Source organism: Myotis yumanensis, unplaced genomic scaffold (genome assembly GCF_028538775.1).
Source record: "Myotis yumanensis isolate MYYU_CA2020_CCGP unplaced genomic scaffold, mMyoYum1.0.hap1 SCAF_17, whole genome shotgun sequence".
Classification (NCBI taxonomy): Eukaryota; Metazoa; Chordata; class Mammalia; order Chiroptera; family Vespertilionidae; genus Myotis; species Myotis yumanensis.
The window spans coordinates 15,212,018-15,232,160 of NW_027223768.1; the positions used below are offsets into that span (position 1 = coordinate 15,212,018).

At 50.8% G+C, this 20,143-nt stretch overlaps 1 protein-coding gene across 4 annotated transcripts in view; it reads right to left on the reverse strand.

Moving 5' to 3' along the window:
- The window catches only part of PKLR (pyruvate kinase L/R), a 28,062-nt gene that overhangs the window by 4,928 nt on the left and 2,991 nt on the right, over positions 1–20,143 (reverse strand). For 2 of the 4 annotated variants that reach the window (XM_070397480.1, XM_070397481.1), the window contains exons 2-8: positions 19,783–19,888; positions 18,353–18,508; positions 4,741–4,876; positions 3,614–3,796; positions 609–700; positions 384–515; positions 83–269 (exon numbers count right to left, since the gene is read on the reverse strand). In XM_070397480.1, the coding sequence (XP_070253581.1) occupies positions 83–269; positions 384–515; positions 609–700; positions 3,614–3,796; positions 4,741–4,876; positions 18,353–18,508; positions 19,783–19,788 (892 nt within the window). In that variant the 5' untranslated portion in view covers positions 19,789–19,888. Of the gene's footprint in view, positions 1–82; positions 270–383; positions 516–608; positions 701–3,613; positions 3,797–4,740; positions 4,877–18,352; positions 18,509–19,777; positions 19,889–19,969; positions 20,065–20,143 lie in introns of those variants that run through there. The other 2 variants (XM_070397482.1, XM_070397483.1) reach the window with 2 other exon arrangements.

Below are 20,143 nucleotides of genomic sequence, written 5' to 3' on the forward strand. Positions count from 1 at the left end.
TGGTGGGCGCGCGGGGCGGATGCGGGCGCCGGAGGGGAGGGTGAGCCCCGCTCCGCAGCCGGGGCGGGAGGCGCGTCCGCACCGATTTCCTTGACCGTCAGGGAGATGAGCCCGTCGTCGATGTAGATGCGGCCCCCCACCGGCACGACCCTGACGATGTTGGGGTAGTCCACCCACACGGTGTGCGCGTCCCCCCGCGTCCGGAACGCCGGGTCCACGGTCACCAGCACCTGCGAGCCCTTCACCAGCTCCACCTCCGACTCCGGGCCCTGGGGGCGGAGCCAGAGCCTGAGTGCGGCCCCGCCCCGCGCCCGCCCGGCCCTGCCCGTGCGCCCCTCCGCCCGCGGTGGGGCCCTGACCCGCCCCGCCCGGCCGCCTCTCACCCCCTGCAGGATCCCGGTGCGGATCTCCGGGCCTTTGGTGTCCAGAGCAATGGCCACCGGTCGGTAGCTGACCGGGGAGGCCGCAAAGCTCTCCACCGCCTCCCGGATGTTGGCGATGGACTCAGCGTGGTACTGGGGGCAGAACCGAGTGGGGGTTTCAGGGGAGGTGGCCGCGACCCGGAGGCATCCTCTGGCCCCGCCGCCTCCCGCGACCCCATCCCGAACCTCGTGGGAGCCGTGGGAGAAGTTGAGTCGCGCAATGTTCATCCCGGCCTTGATCATCTCCTTGAGGCGCTCTACGGAGCGCGATGCCGGCCCTGGAACCAGAGATCCCGCTCGGACAACGTTCTCCCCAAACCCGGAGGCAAGCAAGCCCACCACCGCCACCCTCAGAGATGCCGCGCCCCAGGAGTCCTGTTACCTGACCCTTAGTCCCTGACAAACCCCTGTGCATATGTCAGAAACCCCCTTCCCCTCCAGCCAACAACTTGGGGAGGCATCAGGTCCGAGGCAACCGTGTCTGCAGTAAGTGCTGCAGTGTGGGTGTAACCCCAGCGTATGAGGGGTGCAGCAAAAGGTGGGTGCCAGGGGAGGGCCTGTGGGGCTGTGGAGCTGATAGGCCTCATTTTGGTTGAGGAGAGTTGAATTCTACCCCATTTCTGCTCTCTGACAGGGCAGCTGTGTAACAGAGAGCCAGGTGGCCAAGCTCTCCGGCCCTACCTACTAGTGCATTTGAGCTCCTCCCCATCACCTGTTCAAAGACTTAGACTCAGCCATTCTACAGTCCTCTCTGTCATCAGTGTTTTCCTTTTAATCGTCTCATTCTCATCAGCATGTAAACCTGCTGTTATTTCTTTCATCATAAAAAATTATCTTGCCCTGCTCGTGTGGCTCAGTGGTTGAACGTGGACTTATGAACTAGGAGGTCAGGGTTCAATTGCGGGTCAGGGCACATGGGGGAGGGAGGACTGGTCCCTAGTAGGGGGCGTGCAGGGGGCAGCTGATCAGTGATTCTTATCATTCTCATAATTGTGGGGCATGCAGGAGGTTCAAGCCCAAAACCCACACATGTGCCCTGACCGGGAACTGAACCATAACCTCCTGATTCATAGGTTGATGCTCAACCACTGAGCCATGTCGGCCAGGCCTCTCTCATTATTAATGTTTCTATCTCTCCCTCTCCTTTCTTCTCTGAAATAAAAAAAATATATATTTAAAAAATATATATTCCCAGTTCTCCCTCTAGCTACAGTCTTAATTATTTTCTATATATTTTCATTGATTTCAGAGAGGAAGGGGAAGGGAGGGAGAGATAGAAACATCAATGATGAGAGAGAATCATTGATTGGCTGCCTCCTGCACACCCCACACTGGGGATGGGGCCTGCAACTCAGGCATGTGCCCTGACTGGGAATCAAACCATGACCTCCTAGTTCAAAGGTTGACGCTTAACCACTGAGCTATGTGGGCCAGGCTACAGTCCTATTTCTTTGCTCTCCTTTGCAGCAGAACTCATTGTAAGAGTTATCTGTACTTGCTGCCTCCAGTTCCCCACCCCTATACTTTGTTCACCCCCATCTCTCCACTGCATCTGTTCTTGTTAAGGTCACCAAGAAGCTCTGTGTTTTTGCTAAATTTAATAGTCAGTTCTCAGTCCTTGTCCTGGCTGGCCCATCGGCAGCATTGGCTACATGTCCCTGATGTACCTTCTTCAGTTGGCCTCTGGGACACCACACTCTCTTGAGCCACTCCTACCTCACCGGCTCTCCTCAGCCTCACTTGCTGCTTCTTCCCCTTAACATTAGATGTTCCATTCTCTTCTTTGTCATTTCACCTTCATTCCCTTGGTGATCTCAACTAGTTCTGTGGCTTTAAATACCGTCTATATGCTGACAATTTATATCTCCAATTTTGTATCCCAGATTTATATCTCCAATTCAGACCTCTCTCCCAAACCCAGAGTTGCGTGTATCTGACTGCCTACTCTGGATCACACGTGAATGTCTAATATGCATCTCAAACTCAACTTTCCCCCACCGAACACCTGATCTCCTCCCCCACACCTCTCCATCAGCCTTTCAGTTGATAATGAATGCATCCTTCTAGTTCCCACACCCAAACACTTGGAGTCATCCTTGACTACTTTTTCATCCTCATCCCACCCCACATCCAATTCATTGAGAAATCCTTCAAAAGGCATTCAGAATCTGATTACTTTGTTTTTTTAAATTTAAATCTCTTTTTCTTTCCCCTCTCTCTCTCTTTCTCTTTCTCTCTCTCTCTTTGTTAATCCTCACCTGAGGATATTTTTTCCATGGACCCTTTTAGAGAGAGTGTGAAGGCGGGGAGATGGGGGAGACAGAGAGACACATGGATTAGTTGCCTGAAGGAAGGCGCCCTTGACTGGGAATCCAACCCTGGACCCTTGGGTCCCTGGGCTGACTCTCTAACCACTGGGAAAACTGACCAGGGCTTACTTTTCAATCACAGTTTACATTCAGTAGAATCTGATCACTTCTCAGCACCTGGTTTGGCCCAGAAATGCTGCAGGAGCAGCCCCTCCCCACCGGCAATCTATTTGCAGTCCAGCAGCCAGGGTGGTTCTACTCAAACATAAGTAAGAGCCTGTCATTTTCCCGCTCAGAATTATGCAGCAGTTTCCCATTTTGAAGGAAACAACTCAAATTCTATTAAGCCCGACATGACCGTCCCTCCCCCAAAGTCCCTTTATTTTATACTCTTCCCCCTCAATAGTTTCTAGCCATCCCAGCCTCCTTGACGTGGGGTTTGCGCTGTCCTTTCCCTCTGCTGGAACTCTTCTTCCTGTTCATCTACACAGCTCATTCTCTCATCTCCTGCAAGTGCTTGCTCAGTGTCTAGTTTTCAAAATAATGTCTCCTCTGACTTTCTCTTCAGCACCGCAGCCTTCCCCACTCCCCTCATCCCTGGTACCCCTCACCACGCTCTATTGTTCTTTCTTCCATAGTATTGGTAACTTGCTAACATCCTACGTAATCGGTTGTATTTCTCCTTTACTGTCAGCTCCCCAGGGTAGTGATCTTTGTTTATTTCACTGGTCAACTCCCAGGGCCCAAAACCTTATCTACCAAGTGCTCAACAAATATTTGCTGAATGAATGACTGTCAAACATGGAGATGTCTCAAAGAAGACAAAAGATGAAGAAACACCCAAGAAGCCCTGTGATACTGCGGGCGCTGGAGGGTGCTTACCAATGGTGGCGATGATGCTGGTACTGCGAGCAGCCATGGGCTCCGAGTCGATGTCCAGCAGGCAGAGGTGCTCCAGGAAGGTGTCCGCCATCGCAGCTGACAGCTGCTGCCTCTGGAAGAAGGCAGTGCCCAGCTCCTGGGTCAGCTGGGCCACGCTGGCCCGCCGTAGGTACCCTGCTGGCCCTGCAGAGAAGGAGGCTGCATGGGCACCTGCCTCTCCTCCCCTTCAGTGCAGCACACCCTCCATTCCTTCCCTCAGCTCTCAGTCCTTCCTGTGAGCTGCGCAATACGCATGCCTTATCTTCCATAGTCACAAGGGTCCTACCAAGCAGGCATGATTACATGCTCTACAATGATCCCCATCTTACAGATAAGGAAACAGAGGCCGAGAAAGATGAAATAAATTGTCCAATATCATATAGCTTCTAAGTAACAGAGGTGGGGTTCACCTCCAGGTCTGACTAACTCCAGGCTCAAGTCCAGCTATCTGACACTCACAACTCCCGACTTCTTGGACTTCTTACCCTTCAGCCGCGGACCCCCCTCAGCGCCCTCCCCTCCCCCATATCTAATCCACAGTAGCCCCTCATTATCCAGGCCCAGAATCACCCAGTTCCCTTTTCTAAGGTCCCTGTTGTCTTCCTTCCAACTGCTGGCGTCTCCACCCCCTCCTCTGAGTTTCCTCAGCCCTCCCGCTAATCCAGGTCTTGAGGTCCCTGTAGCTTGACTCAGGCCAGCGGTACCCTCCATGCCACTGCACGCCTGCCGTCTCTGGTGGTCGGCTCCACACCGTCAGGCTGTCAGAGGACCAGGCCCGGCTGGGCTGGGGATCAGTTCTGCCTACTGGTTAAAGTGTCACCAATGCCTCCCCTGTCACTGGGAGCCCTGTGCACCAGGGGTCAGAGTCCAAGAACCCCATGGCTCCCATGCTGCAGGCTCCTAGGAGCTGGAGAAGAGGCCCAGACCAGGGTCCATAGCTTAACGCAGGGGACACCCTCATAAACACTGACCCTCCCCAAGCCCCTACCAGAGAGCAGCAGATATGCATCTTTTGCGCCCTCCACCCCCACTCCTGCTTTCTACCCTCGTCTCCCCCTCTTTTCACTTGCTTCTGCTGACCCTCTTACCTCCTGGAGCCCCAATCAGGATGGACTTCGCCAAGTCCCTTTGGGACTTAGGGATACATGACCAAAACCGCTGGGGTCCCATTTTCTCGTGCTCCTGTACTGACATGCTTCCAAAGTGTGGGCTGGGGCTGCCGGACTGTGCAGAGAGAGGGGGACAGGATAACAAAACTGCTGGTCTTATCTAGGGGAGCCAGAGAGAAGAAAGGGGACACACCCAGTAGGCTGCCCCTGTCCCACAGAGTCCCTCCCCCAGACCTACTGGCTCTCCTCCCTTGTCTTCTGGCATTTTCCCTCTCATCCATATTTCCTGATAATTTTTAATCCATTTCCATTCACTCGCCATCAACCTGAATAGAGATTTTTTTTTTTTTTTTGCCAGTGATATGGCCCCTGGGAAATGGGGTTTAGGGTCAGGGCTGGAGCCTGAGGAAAGGGGATGGGAACATTTGGTGGGACTCCCTGGAAGGGTTCGGAGAGCAGGCTAGCCCTGGCCACCATGGCTCATTGCCCACTCTCCAATGTTTACTGAGCACCTACTCTGTGCCAGGTACTGAGGATGCAGTGGTGAGCAAAACAGACAGGGCCTTTGTCTTTCTATGGAATCTACAATATGATGGGAAGACAGACGATGAACGAGTATCAAACAGATAGAGCTGTAACTGCGCACTGTGTAAGTGCTATAGTGGAATCGATCAGGGTGCTGGAGCAAAGACCGTGGGAGGAGGGAGGGGGGTGAGCTTGGGATCCTAGGCTTTGTCTGCAGAAAACAGAACACGTAAAGATGGACACATGATAGCTAGAGGGAACGTGATAGACTTCAGGGACAGGGACTCAGTTCTTGTGCTTGGAGGTCGGAAGGGACATGGGATGTTTAAGGTTGGCCTGGAAATTTTGTACTGATTCTCAGACAGCCGGGAGGACAAGAATCCCAGAGGTTCAAGTCCCAAGTTGCCAACAGGAAATAGGGGTTGGTGCCCCAAAGCATCCCTTATCCTATGCAGCCGAGGGACCGAGCTCTGACTGAAATCGAGTCAGACAGGAGGAGCAGTCCGGCTGACCCTGGGTCCACAAGTGACCATGTGAGACTATCTGCACTTTGTCACAGGGTCAGGCAGCCTGAACGGGAGACGTGTGGGTGAGAAAACAGGGAGAAAGACAACAGGCCTCCAAACAGAACCAGTGAATTCAGGTAAGATCTCCACCCCCCCCCCCCCCCCGCCATGTACTGTACTGTGACATCCTGACACATACTCATGTGACTGCCCACATGACATCAAACACACATCAACATAGACAAAGCATGGAACAAGCCCCCGCCGCATGCCCTGCACCATAGCAGACTCAGGGTATGAGGTCACCAAGGTCAGGTCCCTGCCCAGGCGGAGAGACAGGAATGCTAGCAGTTAGCACTCCTGTTAAACTATTACAGATGTCTCCCCTTCCCCCCTTCCCTCCTTCACCCAGCCCCTAACCCCCCCAGGTCTTCACCATCCTATTGTCCGTGTCCATGGGCTATGCATACAAGTATGTAAGTTCTTTGGTTTCTCTCTCCTCATCCCCCAACCCCCCCATGCCTCCTTGCTTCGGGTCTTATTTGGTTGGTCAATTCATTTTGTCCACTAGGTTCCACAGTAGTTAGGATTCATAAAGTATGTCCCATGGGGTGATGGAGCTGTGTTCAGGACACAAAGGAGCACTAGGAGAAACTGTGCCTTGTGGGCGAAGGGGAGATCAGGGTGGCTTCACGGAGGGGGGCGACACCAGAGCCCGGCAAAGTCAAGGAAAGAGCATGCCCAGTGCTGGGACACCCGCACATGCATGCACGTGCACGCACACACACACACACACACACACACACACACACGTGGGTACACTGAAACACCCCCATTCCATTCATGCACACACACACACACACGCATGGGAACACTGAAACACCCCCATTCCATTCATGCACACACACACACGTGCACACACTGAATCACCCCCATTCCATTCATGCACACACACCATCTAACAGTAACACACACAGGATCTACACACCACAAACACACGCTCATACAACACTCACACAATTGCACAGACTCACCTGACCCTCCTACACTTTTCTCACAGGGACATACACATGCACGCACACGCATGTTCCTGCTCTCACACAGGCACACAAAGTCCAGACTACCGGTAAGGCGACTTTATTCTGCAAACCATCCAATACCGGCCCAGCCTCCCCCCCCCCCCCCCCCCCCCCCCCCCCCCCCCCGCCGGGAAAGGCCCTCCGACCGTGGAAAGGTCCGCCGGCCCGCCCGCCCGCAAGGGGCGCCCGAGAGCCGAGAGCCGCGGCTGGCAGGAGGGCGAGGCCGGGGCTCCGGGCAGGAGAGGCCGAGGCCGTGGGACGGGGGTCTGGGTGGAGAGACTGCGCGTCACGTTCATCGTCTGCAAACGGAGATAGGACACCGTGGGGAGGGGCAGTGCGATACCAGCCGCGGACTGCAGAGGTTGCTCCCTGTGCACGTGGTGACGCCTCTCCCACCTCAGGAATCAGAGCCTCGCCTGTGGGGCCCTGCATCTGTATTTCCAAAAGTTCCATGGAATTTGTTCAAAATGTAGTTACACTTATTCGAATCGATTTTTGCACAATACACAGTTCAGACGTACAGGGTACAGGCCAAGCGTTTCTCCTTCCCGAGTTCATCCCCTTCCCAGCCACTCAGTCCCCTCGGCAAGTTATCAGATTTCTGAAGGAAAGTATCCTCCCAGAAATCGACAATGCAGGGATAAACGATATACATCTTCCCCTTTTTCATGCAAACGGCAGCATGGAGCTATACATCCCAGTCTATGCCTCTTCCCCCACTTAGATCCCAGACTCCTTGCTTGTGAAGAGAAGAGTTAATTTTGCTCACAGCTTTTATAATGGACGCCCTGAACTCCATCTGTGGAATCCTAACTTGCCTGGGGAAACTAGTCGGAGAGGAGCTAGAGGCAGAGGCCAGCCTGGGTCCCAGTCTCTTTTTCTTTTTAAAAAAATTGTGGTCGCCCTGGCTGGTTTGGCTCAGTGGATAGAGCATTGGCTTGTGGACTGAAGGGTCCCGGGTTCAATTCTGGTCAAGGGCACATGCCTGGGCTGTGGGCTCAATCCCCATGGCGGGGGTGGGGGGGGAGGGGGATGTGCAGGAGGCAGCTGATCAATGATTCTCTCTCATCATTGATGTTTCTATCTCTCTCTCGCTCTCCCTTTCTCTCTGAAATCAATAAAAATATAAAAAACAAATTGTGGTCAGATAGCTCTGGCCAGTGTTGTTCAGTGGTTGAGTGTCAACACAGGAACCAAGAGGTACTTGACAAATTCCCAGTCAGGGCACATGCTGGGGTTGCAAGCTCAATCCCTGGTGGGGGGCATGCAGAAGGCAGCTGATGGATGTGTTCCTCTCTCATTGATGTTTCTATCTCTCTATCTTCTTCCTTCCCCTCTCTCTAAAAATCAATAAAAACATATTTTAAAAATTCCTAAATCAAACTTGTGGGAAAATATAAATAAGATAACATTTACCATTTTAACCATTTTTAGGTGTAAGTTCAGTGGCACCAAGTACATTCACACTGTTGCACAACCATCACCACTATCAATTTCTAAAATGTTTTCATCAACCCCCATTCCCTACTCTCCACCCTCAGCCCCTGGTAACCTCCATCTTACTTCTTTTTTTTTTTTTTTAATATATATTTTATTGATTTTTTTTTTACAGAGAGGAAGGGAGAGGGATAGAGAGTTAGAAACATCGATGACAGAGAAACATCGATCAGCTGCCTCCTGCACACCCCCCACTGGGGATGTGCCCACAACCAAGGCACATGCCCCTGACCGGAATCGAACCCGGGACCCTTGAGTCCGCAGGCCGACGCTCTATCCACTGAGCCAAACCGGTTCTGGCCATCTTACTTCTTGTCTCTATGAATTTGCCTGCTCTAGGTACCTCATATACTAATAAGTGGAGTCATACATCATTGTCTCTTTGTGACTGGCTTATTTCACTTCGCATAATGTTCTCAAGGTTCTGTTGTAGCATGTATCAGACTTTCCCTCCTGAATAATATCCCATTGTATGTATATGTCACACTCTGTTGATCCGTTCCTCTATTGATGGACACTTGGGCTGTCTCTGCCTTTTGGCCATTGTGGATGGTGCTACTGTGAAGGTTGATCTATGATTCCAGGTCTCTGGCTCCTCCTGGAGCTTTCTGTGGAGGCATATTACATTTTGCCCATCTTTTGAATTGCTTGTGGGGCAAGGCAGAAGGCTCAACTCTGATGAGAGGAGGGGCAAGCAGAGAGCCAAACACTGTGAGGGGTCGGGGAAGCAGGAGGTAGAAGGTGAGAATGTGGAGAGCACAGCACTCCATTTACACCCACTAATGTTCCCATCACACTTGGAGTAAGAGCCAGAGTCCTTACAAGGCCCTGGCACTTCTCAATCCTCCTCCTCCTCTTGTCTCTTTAAAGCCGCTTGTCTGGTCATACTGACCTCTTCACTGTTTCTCAAACAAGGAGAGGGCAGCTGCATCCCTTGTTCCCTCCCTCTGTCCATATGGAATGCCTTCCCCTAGATGGCTATATACGTTACTTATTACTTCCTTCTAATTTCTTTTTGGGTATTACCTTCTCAGTGAGGCCTTCTCTGACCACTCCGTTTAACACTGCAGTCTTCCCACCATGCTTTGCTTTCCTTACTTGCTAGCTTTCATACATTTGACTTGTTAAATGTGTTCTTACTACACCTAGAAAGTCAGTTGTAGGAGACAGGGATTTTGTCCATTTTGTCCACTGCTATATTCCTAGTACCTAGTAGGTGCTCAATAAATAACTCTCCATGTGATTCAACAAGATCCAGCCCACTCCAGCCTCTCTCCTGGGCTGCAGACCCTCATATCCACTGGCCCACCTCGCACCCCTGTGGTGGGGTCATGCTCCACTGTTCAGCACCCCCCCCCTCTTGTACACCTTCTACTAAGCCAAGTCAACCTCTCTTCATTTCCTTACCCTTACCCCATCCCTGTTCGCCTCCTCAACTCTCTCTCTGCATCTTAGTGAAACTATGAACCTTTTACCACCCACATCTAACATCAGTCAACAAAACATGTAGATTCCTAACATTTTCCAAATCCACCTCCTCTCCATCCTCACTGCCACAGACTGTGGCTTGCCTCTTCTTACCAGGTGCTCAGACTTTTCCTGCCTGGGGTCTCCACAGTGGAGGTTCCCCACCGGCAGGGGATCCTCTCACCGCAGCCCAAGATGTCTAAACATCATGTCTGATCAACCTGCTCTGATTGAAGACATTGCTGACTCATCAGGGCACGCTGAAATCTTTACTATCTGAATCCAGATCACTTCTGCAGCCACATCTCCTACCTTTCTCCATGCTTCAGCCCACGCCAAAACCCTGACACTTCCAGAACATGACTTGATCTCTCTCCGTGTGGGGCTTTGCACACACTGTTTCCTGCACCTGTGTGCTCTTCCCTTTCTTCTCTGCTAAAGAAAATTCCTATTTAACCATCTCAATTTCTCCTCCTCTCTGGCATCATGTTTTTTTAAATTAAAATTTAAAAAATGTTTTTATTTTTTAAATATAAATATATTTTTAAAATATATTTTTATTGATTTCAGAGAGGAAGAGACAGGGAGAGAGAAACATCAATGATGAAAGAATCATTGATCCACTGCCTCCTGCACGCCCCCTACTGGGGACCAACCCCACAACCTGGGCATATGCCCTTGACTGGAATAGAACTGGGGACCCTTCAGTCCACAGGCCTTTGCTCTATACACTGAGCCAAACCAGCTAGTGCTGATATCTTAATGTGGGGTGTTTTCTACTTGTTTAGGTCTTTAATTTTTTTCAGCAATGTTTTCTAGTTTTCAGTGTACAAGTCTTTCACCTCCTGGCTAAATTTTATTTTTAGGTATTTTATTATTTTAGATGCTATTTTAAATAGTATTGCTTCCTTCATTTCCTTTTTGAGATTATAGGAACACAACTGATTTTTTCATGTTGTTTTTGTACCCTGCAACTTTGCTGAACTTGTTTATTAGCTTTAGTAGCTTTCTTGAGAAATTTCTTTATTCAGAATCATATTGTCTGTGCAATAGATATATTTACTTCTTTTTTCAATTTGACTGTGTTTTATTTCTTTTTCTTGTCTAGTAGCCTGACTAGAATTCCCAGTACAATGTTGAAACAGCAGTGGTGAAAACGGGTATCGTTGCACAATCAAATTTTTCTTGCACAATTTTTTTGTTCCATAATGACAAAATCCATTTACGTCCTAGATGGTTTGGCATTTCAGACTTTTTTAAAAATTGATTTTTAGAAGAGGCAGGGGGAGGGAGAGAAACATCAATGTGCAAATGAAGCAATGATCGTCCATCAGCCGCCTCTGAGTATTATTTTAATTCAGCCCTTAAAGCACTTTATATACATTACCTCCTGGTAAGTATATAGACGAGGAAAGCCAGTTTCAAGGAAGTTAACTGAGGCTCAGAGAGTTAAATGACTTGCCTAAACTAGAGAATCAGTAAGTGACAAAGCTGGTCTGCTGGGTTGTACTAACATGCCACTTAGCTGCACAGAAAGATAATAAAAGTTTGTGTGTAGAAAAGGTGAGGACATTCCCAGCCGCCTCCCATCCCATCCCACTCCCTCTGTCCCGCTCCTTTAAGGCTTTGCCCTGGGCGCAGCCCTTCCATTGGCTCTCATTACAGGGCCCCATGCTCATACGAGGGGAAGCGGCCAATCAGCGCGACTCGCCCCCGCCCAGCCAGCCAGCGCTAGATCGCGTGGTGTCTGTCCCTCCCGCAGCATGCCGGGAATTGTAGTCTAACGAGCCATTTCTGTCCATAGTGAAAGAGGATCGAGAACTACTAAACCCAGAGAGCTGAGCGCGGAGTGGGGTTAGCTTTAAGGAATACCCCGCCAACAATCTGGGCCCGAACCGGCATCCTGGAACAGGTGAGAGTGGCAGCGGACTGGGAGCGAGGGCAGGGGTTAGACTCGGCCTTACCCCTGGAAGGATGCTTCGTGGCACAGGAGGCCCGGCCAGTTGCGTCTGAGTCCCCCGTGTTGGGGGGTCGGTGGCCCTGACTGGCTCACCCATCTGGAGGTGCGGAAACTCCCGAGCTCTTTTGTGGCTTTCCTGGCATCTCCCCAATACACCCGAACTAGGTTTCTCTTCTGCGAACCCTCCTCCCTCGCCCAGGGTTGCTCCGAGGCGTCTCCAGCCCCAGCGCTCCCTGTGGGGGTCGGGGCGCTATGAGTTTCAGATCCAGGCCACTGGCCCCAGTACCAGGGCTCCGGCTCCTCTCCTTGGGGCAGCTCGGAAAATCCACACCCTCCTCCCCGCCCACCTGGGCAGATCCAGGTTCTAGATGTGGCGCTGCCACTGCCAAGTATCTTCCTAGAACCGCAGTTTTGATCTGTGAAATAGAGTGATTTAAGGGTCCTCACGGCCCCTCGTCTTGAGGAACTTGACTCTGGACCCTTCTGACTGTACCAGGATTTCGGGGAAGCCAAGGGAGTGGCAGTTCCCGAGGTTTCCTGGAGGAGGAGTTGGTGGTTGAGGAGGATAAAGTTAGGTACATTAAGTACTTGTCATCTTATTTTAAGTATGATCAGTGGAGGCTCAGCCACCAGCCGTACTTTTTGTTCCCTGCATTTCCTTTTTTCTCTAAATGCCCAGGTTCTGTCCGGAAGAGGGTGGGCCAGGGCCTTTAGGTAAAAGGCTGGAGGTGGTAGGGGTGACCTGGGGACCGGCCACCATGCATCTGCCTTTGGTGCTTGTCCCTGCAGGGAGTGCTCGTGCCTCCTCCCTGTGCCAGCCCCTGTCCCCTTGATGCCTCTGTCCCGCTGGCTGAGATCTGTGGGGGTCTTCTTGCTACCAGCCCCCTGCTGGGTGCCACAGGAGAGGTGGCTGGGTTCCCTACAGCGGCCCTCCCCGGTGCACCGGGGCTCAGTCCTGGGGGCATGGCACAGTGCCCGCTGCCGGTGCCAAGTGTGGACAGAGGAGCCTCGGTGAGTGTTGGGGGGAGAAGGTCTTTGGGGAGGGGAGCAGCTGATCAGGTTTCTGACTTGTCCTCTCTCTCCCCAGAGTACTTTATTCCTCCCTCAGAATGAACGGAGAACAGAAATTGGATGTTTATGACCAAAAAAAGCAGAATTTCATCCAGCACTTCTCCCAGATTGTCAAGGTGCTAACTGAGGATGACCTGGGGCACCCAGATACAGGAGATGCTATTGCCCGGCTTAAGGAGGTGAGGGATTTGCGACTTGAGGGAGTGAATTTTTGGTCACTCTGTGTGTGTGGGATCCAGCTATGGTTTTGGGGGGACTTTTGACAGGTGTGGGGACAGGCTTTCATCTGAGTGATGCCAGGTAAGCTCTGGAGGGGCCTGTGCCTGGACAGGTATACTTCCTCAGCACTTCAGCTCCACCTTGTAGATCTGGTAGGCCAGCCAAACTGCTTTGCATGGGTGTAGATTCTTGATGGTGAAGGTGTTGAACCTGATAAGTCTTTGATTTTGTCGAGGAAGGAAATTAGGTGTCCAGAAATCATAAGGTGCTAGCCTGGCAGGGATCCCGGAGGAAGGCAGTCTGAGCAAAGCTAGCCTATCATCAGAAACCTCTGCTCTGGGACAGGAACTATTGCTGGGATACTTAAGTTACCTAATTCTTTTATTCTTTTGGAGTTTCTAGTAATTCTTTTCTAAATGCTGTCTCATTTGTCTGAGGGGAACCAAGGAAAAGGAGGAGGTTTGTCTACACTGGGATGGACATTAAAAGGGAAGTCTTTCCATTGAATTAGATCTGGTTGCCAGTAGGATAACAGAAGGCAAAATGAGCAGGAAGAGACACCATTGCCAGAGTGGGGGATGGCTCCCCCAACCTGGGTCCTCTCCAAGCTCTCCTCTGACCAACTGTGAGGGGTGGGAGCTTGTCTTCAGTGCAGTGAGAGGCTCTTCGTTTGCAGATAGGTTGAGTTGTGGGTGGGAGAATGTGGCTGGGAAAGGAGGGATGGGTTGTGAGGGGAAGTTAGGAGAGGCGGGATGGGGCTGGGACTTGAGAAGTTGAGACCTGGGCATGCCAGCCAGGGTTAAGGAGGATTTAAAGTTAGGTCATGGTTGGAAGTAGGAGAAGGCGAGAAGAAATCTCAGAGTAGCTGCTCCTCGGATCCTGCTACTCTGTCCCTCTGTTGCCCCCCAGGTCCTGGAGTACAATGTCATTGGAGGGAAGTACCAACGGGGGATGACGGTGCTGATAACTTTCCAGGACCTGGTGGAACCGAGCAAGCAGGATGCTGATAGCCTCCAGCGGGCCATGACTGTGGGCTGGTGTGTGGAACTGGTGAGAAGGGTGGGGGAGGGGAGGAGGAGAAGAGGTTTACTAGATGTGGGGGTGCCTTGGTGAGAACGGGAGGGTTGGGCCTGGAACTCGTTCCTTGGCTATTTGTGCTTCTGGGCCTCTAGTGTGCCACAGCCAAATTTAGACAGTGAATTAGTCCACAGATGAACACATGTGGGGGACTTTTGTCAGTAGGTACATATTTCACTTGAAGACCCCCTGTGGGCCAGGGCCTTCGAACTGGGCCTGCATTCTCTGAGTAAAGTGCCATGGTTCTTCCAGAAGATTATTCTAAAGCAGAAATCGAAAACTGGCAGCCCACGGATAGTTTTTGAAAATGTTTTAGAAATAAGTGCTCTAAATTTAACAAAGAAGAAGATTCACATAAGAACCCAAATTTCTAGTCCTAGTCCATTTGCTTAATGGTTAGAGCATTGGCCCATGGACTGAAGGGTCTCGGGTTCGATTCTGGTCAAGAGCATATACCGGGGTTGCAAGCTTGATCCCTGGCCCCGGTTGGGGTGCGTGTGGGAGGCTAGTTGTTTGGTAGAGTGGCTCACAATCTAGTCTGGATTTGTGTGATTATTTCATCATGATTACAATCAGGCTAAACATTTGCTAAAAATGCTACATAGGTAATGTGGTATATTTCCCATTACTTCCCACTATAAGCACATACCTGGGAAGACTATTTTTGAAAAAAGAAACCCAGTGCTGAGGTACCACCCCTATAGATTTCTTATTTAATTGATCTGGGGTAGGACTCTGGCATTGTTGTTATTTTTGGGTTTTTTAAAGTAATTTTTAAAATTGATTTTTAGAGAGAGGGGAAGGGAGAGGGAGAGAAACATCATGTGAAAGTGAAACATCGATTGCCTCCTGCATGCCCCCTACTGGGGATCTAGCCTAACACCCTATTAGGGCATGTGCCCTGACTGGGACTCCAACCAGCAACCTTTTGGTTCATGGGATAATGCCCAACCAACTGAGCCACACCAGTTAGGGCTGGTGTTGTTGTTAATCCTCACTGAGGATATTTTCCCATTGATTTTTAGAGACGGTGGGAGGGATGGAGGGAGGCGGGGGGGGGGGGGGGGGGGGGAGAGAGAGAGGTGAGAGAGAGATATCAGTTGGTTGCCTCCTGAGATAGAGAGTTGTGAGAGAGACATATCGATTGGTTGCCTCCTGAACTTGACCCAACCAGACCAGGGATCGAACCTGCAACCCAGGTACATGACCTTGACCTGGAATCAAACTGACCCTTCAGTATGCAGACTGACACTCTAACCACGAGCCACACAGGTTAGGGCTGGCACTGGTATTTTTTAAAGTTCCCCTAATAAATAGAAAGTGCAGTTGGTTCAGAATCATTGCTGGGGGACAGAGGTGGTTGAGGGAGGCCACACTGTAAATGCCCTTTGTAGACAACCCTGGTTGAATGGTACTGGTTGAAACCAGGTGGTCCTGCATTCGTGCTTGGGAGAGGCAGTCGACTGGTGGCTTCAGGGGAACCATGCCACTCCAAATAAACACAATGTAAATAAAATACGTGCCTCCGGCCCTAACCGGTTTGGTTCAGCGGATAGAGCGTCGGCCTGTGGACTGAAAGGTCCCAGGTTCGATTCCGGTCAAGGGCATGTACCTTGGTTGCGGGCACATCCCCAGTGGGAGGTGTGCAGGAGGCAGCTGATCGATGTTTCTAACTTTCTATCCCTCTCCCTTCCTCTCTGTAAAAAATCAATAAAATATATTTTTAAAAAATATATGTGCCTCCAGTGTGGAAAGCCCAGACCCACCCCGGGTGAGGTCAGAAGTGAAGGTGCAGATTGATGCCTTTCCCCAAGGACGTGGCCTGGTCCAAGAGCAGCCATCGCCATGGCCTTTGTGCACGGCCTACACCTAGGCCGGTGGACAGTGTTACCCACTCGAGCACACATACAGATCAGTATGATGTGAAGATTTAAAAGCCATGCCTCGGAAAGCTGTATTAAGGAACTAGAATGTGTAGCCTGACCCCATAGAAGAGAACAAGTCCTGGGCCTCCCATCCTGACTTTCCTTCTCCGCTCATAGTGACTCTCAGTGGCAGCTCTGTTCTTGCTGGTGGAAGGGACAGTAATAAGGAGCCCTGGGGTCTTATTCCACTCTTTCCTCTTCTCCTAGCTCCAAGCTTTCTTGCTGGTGGCAGACGACATTATGGACTCATCCCTCACCCGACGGGGGCAGATCTGCTGGTATCAGAAGGTAAAGTAGACTCACGGGAAAGTCGCAGTGGGCATGGAAACAGGCCACAGGGAGGCGGTTACATAGACCCTATTGAGGTGTTCAGAGTGACAGGATCTTGGTATGAGTCTAGGCCAGAGACTGACTGCTTGTTTTCTGTCCCCTGACAGCCAGGCATTGGTTTGGATGCCGTGAATGATGCTATGCTCCTGGAAGCCTGTATCTACCGCCTGCTGAAGCTCTACTGCCGGGAGCAGCCCTATTACCTGAACCTGATGGAACTCTTCCTGCAGGTGTGCTGCAGACCGGGCCCACTGCCCAGAGGCTGCCTGCAGTAGCTTGGCCTCCACAGGACATTATCATCTAGCTGGTTTCAGGGCATAGGGAACACCTAGGTTTTCATGGAAGAGGAAGAAAGCGAGGGAGTTGGGAAGGATGGTATTAAAGGCAAGAAGGGTTCTCTGTCCCTGTGTGATGGGAAGGAGGGATAAAGGACAGTGTGTGTCTGTATGTGTGAGAATGTGGGCCTTGAGACTTGGTACCCTCCCTCCCTCTTGCTGCCTTTCTGACTCTGCCTAGTTGTTGGGTGGTATGGGATGTGGGGCCCAGGATTTCTGGGTTCCCCAGTCCTGAAGAAAGCCCAGCTCATGGCCCATCTTCTGCCTTAGACTTCCTATCAGACTGAGATTGGACAGACCCTGGACCTCATCACAGCCCCTCAGAGCAACGTGGATCTTGGCAGATTCACTGAAAAGAGGTGAGGGACAGTGGGAACCAGACCTGAACAGTGAGGGAGGGCTCCAGGTGGAGATTGCCTTTTTGAGGAATTGATCTTCTCTCCCTACTTAGGTACAAATCTATTGTCAAGTACAAGACGGCTTTCTACTCCTTCTACCTTCCTGTAGCTGCTGCCATGTATATGGTGAGTGAGCCTCCGCACACCCCCGCTACCCACCGATGTTAGCTTTTATACAATCTGGTGCCCCCACTTAATGGCTGTGCGACCTTGAGCAAGTTACATATTCTCCCTGATTCTGTTTCTTCAGCTGTAAGATGAGGATAAAATCCCCACCTCACAGGATTGTTGTAGAAATTGGGTGAGGCAAGTGAAAGTGGGTAGTCCACCATAGAGGAACAAGAAATCTCCCATCTGAGTATGGATGGGAGTGGGGAGGAGATGATCAGGCTGAAAAGACTGGATTTTCAGGCAGTGAGTGGGATTGACTGGCACCCTGAACCTGCTTCTCCAAGTTTCCTTTTCATCCTGAATGAAGTTTGAAATGGCAAAAAGACTATGAAGAAGAGCCCTAGCTGGTTTGGCTCAGTGGATAGAGCATCGGCCTGCGCACTAAAGGGTCCTGGGTTCGATTCCGGTCAAGGGCACATGCCTGGGTTGCGGGCTTGATCCCCAGTAGGGGGTGTGCAGGAGGCAGCCAATCAATGATTCTCTCTCATCATTGATGTTTCTTTCTCTCTCTCCCTCTTCCTTCCTCTCTGAAATAAAAAAATATATATATATTAAAAAAAAAAAAAGATTATGAAGAATAATCAGTGACTCCTGGACTGAGCCTCATGAAATAAGAGATGGTCTGAGGGCCTCCAGAATGAATTAATTTCTGCCTGCAGGAAGGCCTAGCTAAAGTTAAGTGAGATAGAGATTGGACCACCAGCCAGGACTTCCTAGACCAGGGAAGCCAGGGATGTCTGAAAGGAGAGCAGAGAAGATTTAGGGGCTAATCTTGGGCAAGACCCTATGGGTCAGGAAGATGAAGGTGACCCTGATGTCTCGCCTGTCAATCCCCTTTCCACTACAGGCAGGCATTGACGGGGAGAAGGAACACGCCAATGCCAAGAAGATCCTGCTGGAGATGGGAGAGCTCTTTCAGATCCAGGTAGGAAGGCAGGAGGCACTGGCAGAGAACAGGCTCCAACTTCCCTCCTTCCCTGCCTCGGAGCATCTTCATTCTCCTTTTCTGCTCCCCTGCCCAGGATGATTACCTTGATCTCTTTGGGGACTCCAGTGTGACGGGCAAGATTGGCACCGACATCCAGGACAACAAATGCAGCTGGCTGGTGGTACAGTGTCTGCAACGGGCCTCGCCGGAACAGCGCCAGATCCTGCAGGTGCCCAAGAGAGGGTTGTGGGTCCCTGAGCTGATAAGAAAGGGGATAAAGCAGTGGTTCTTAAGTGGGGGCAGTTTTGTACCCCAGGGAACATTTGGCAGTAGCAGCAATTTTTTGTTGACTTGGTGTGTGTGCATGTGCTAAGGTCTCTCTCTAGTGGGAAGAGGCCAGGAATGCTTCCATACATCTTACAAAGCACACAACAGTTTCCATAACAAAGAATTATGTGGCTCCAAATTTTAACAGAGCCAAAGCTGAGATACCCTGTGGCAGAGGAAGCTGAGAGCTGAGCTAATATCTGAGCATTCGGAGTGGGGAGGGGAAAATTGAACATATTAGACAATCTTAGACACTCAAAGACACTTGAAGTGGAGGCAGGAATCAAGTGAATGGCACTGGAGATGTTCTGAATATATGGATGAGGGGCGTGGAGGGGGCATGGAGGGGACGTGGAAGCACTAGAGGGAGAGTAAGCCTGTTTTCCTGCCTCCACCCCCTTCTAGGAGAATTATGGGCAGAAAGAAGCTGAGAAGGTAGCCCGGGTGAAGGCACTCTACGAGGAGCTGAATCTGCAGGCCGTGTTTATGCAATATGAGGAAGACAGTTACAGCCGCCTTCTGGGTCTCATCGAGCAGTACTCTTCGCCCCTGCCCCAAGCCATCTTCCTGAGGCTAGCACAGAAGATCTACAAGCGGAAAAAGTGACCCAGAGACTGCCAGGGCGGGGAGGGGAGCTCTCAATAAATTGTAGTATATCCTCACTGAGTGTCATCCATAGATTCTTGGATACCGTGACAAAATTTTGCCATATGTTAATTGATATAGACAAGAGTTATATTTTGTGATATTTCTGGTCACAAAAATATCACCAGGCAGGGTGGGTGTGGCTTGGTTGGTTGTGGGTGTGGCTTGGTTGGTTGGAGCATCATCCTATGCACTGGAAGGTTGCAGGTTAGATTCCCCGTCAGGGCACATATCTAGGTTGCTGGTTTGATCCCAGTTGGGGCATGTATGGGAAGCAACCAATTGATATGTCTCTCTCACACTGATATTTCCCTAACTTTCCCTTTATCTCTCTCTAAAACAAAATCAAGTAAAAAAACCCATCAAATGCTTCTAATATTAAACACTGAAATGAGCTATACACACATTTAAGGAATGAATAAAAGCAGTTAAGGGTTGTGTGTGATAGGAGCCTATCTGGGCAGCTCAAAGTGGAAGCCAACGCTGGGCAGGCGGCCCTTCCATTGCAGGACCCACTCATCCCCACAACCACTCAGGCAGTTAGACACCAACTCACCTCACCTGCATGTCTTTGGGCTGTTGGAGGAAAACAATCCAGGAGAAAACCCAAAGGGAAGAACTTGCAAGCTGCACACAGTGGACCTGCCTGGAATCAATTTTCTCAACCCTATAAAAAAGGAAGAATGAAACGATATTATACCAGAACCTGCTGTCCTATCCAACCTTGTGGTTCTGTTCTTGCGTATACCAGCCAGGGATGCAGCTCTGTCCAGAATAGGTAGGGTGGTTCCACAGAAACCAGGGCCATGACTTCCGGACCTCTAAGGACGAAAAAGCTTAGAATATACCAAAAACACAGACAGGCCTAGGTGGGTGACACGGGCAAGACGTCAAGCGCAGGGGGCTGGGTCTGAGCCCCGCC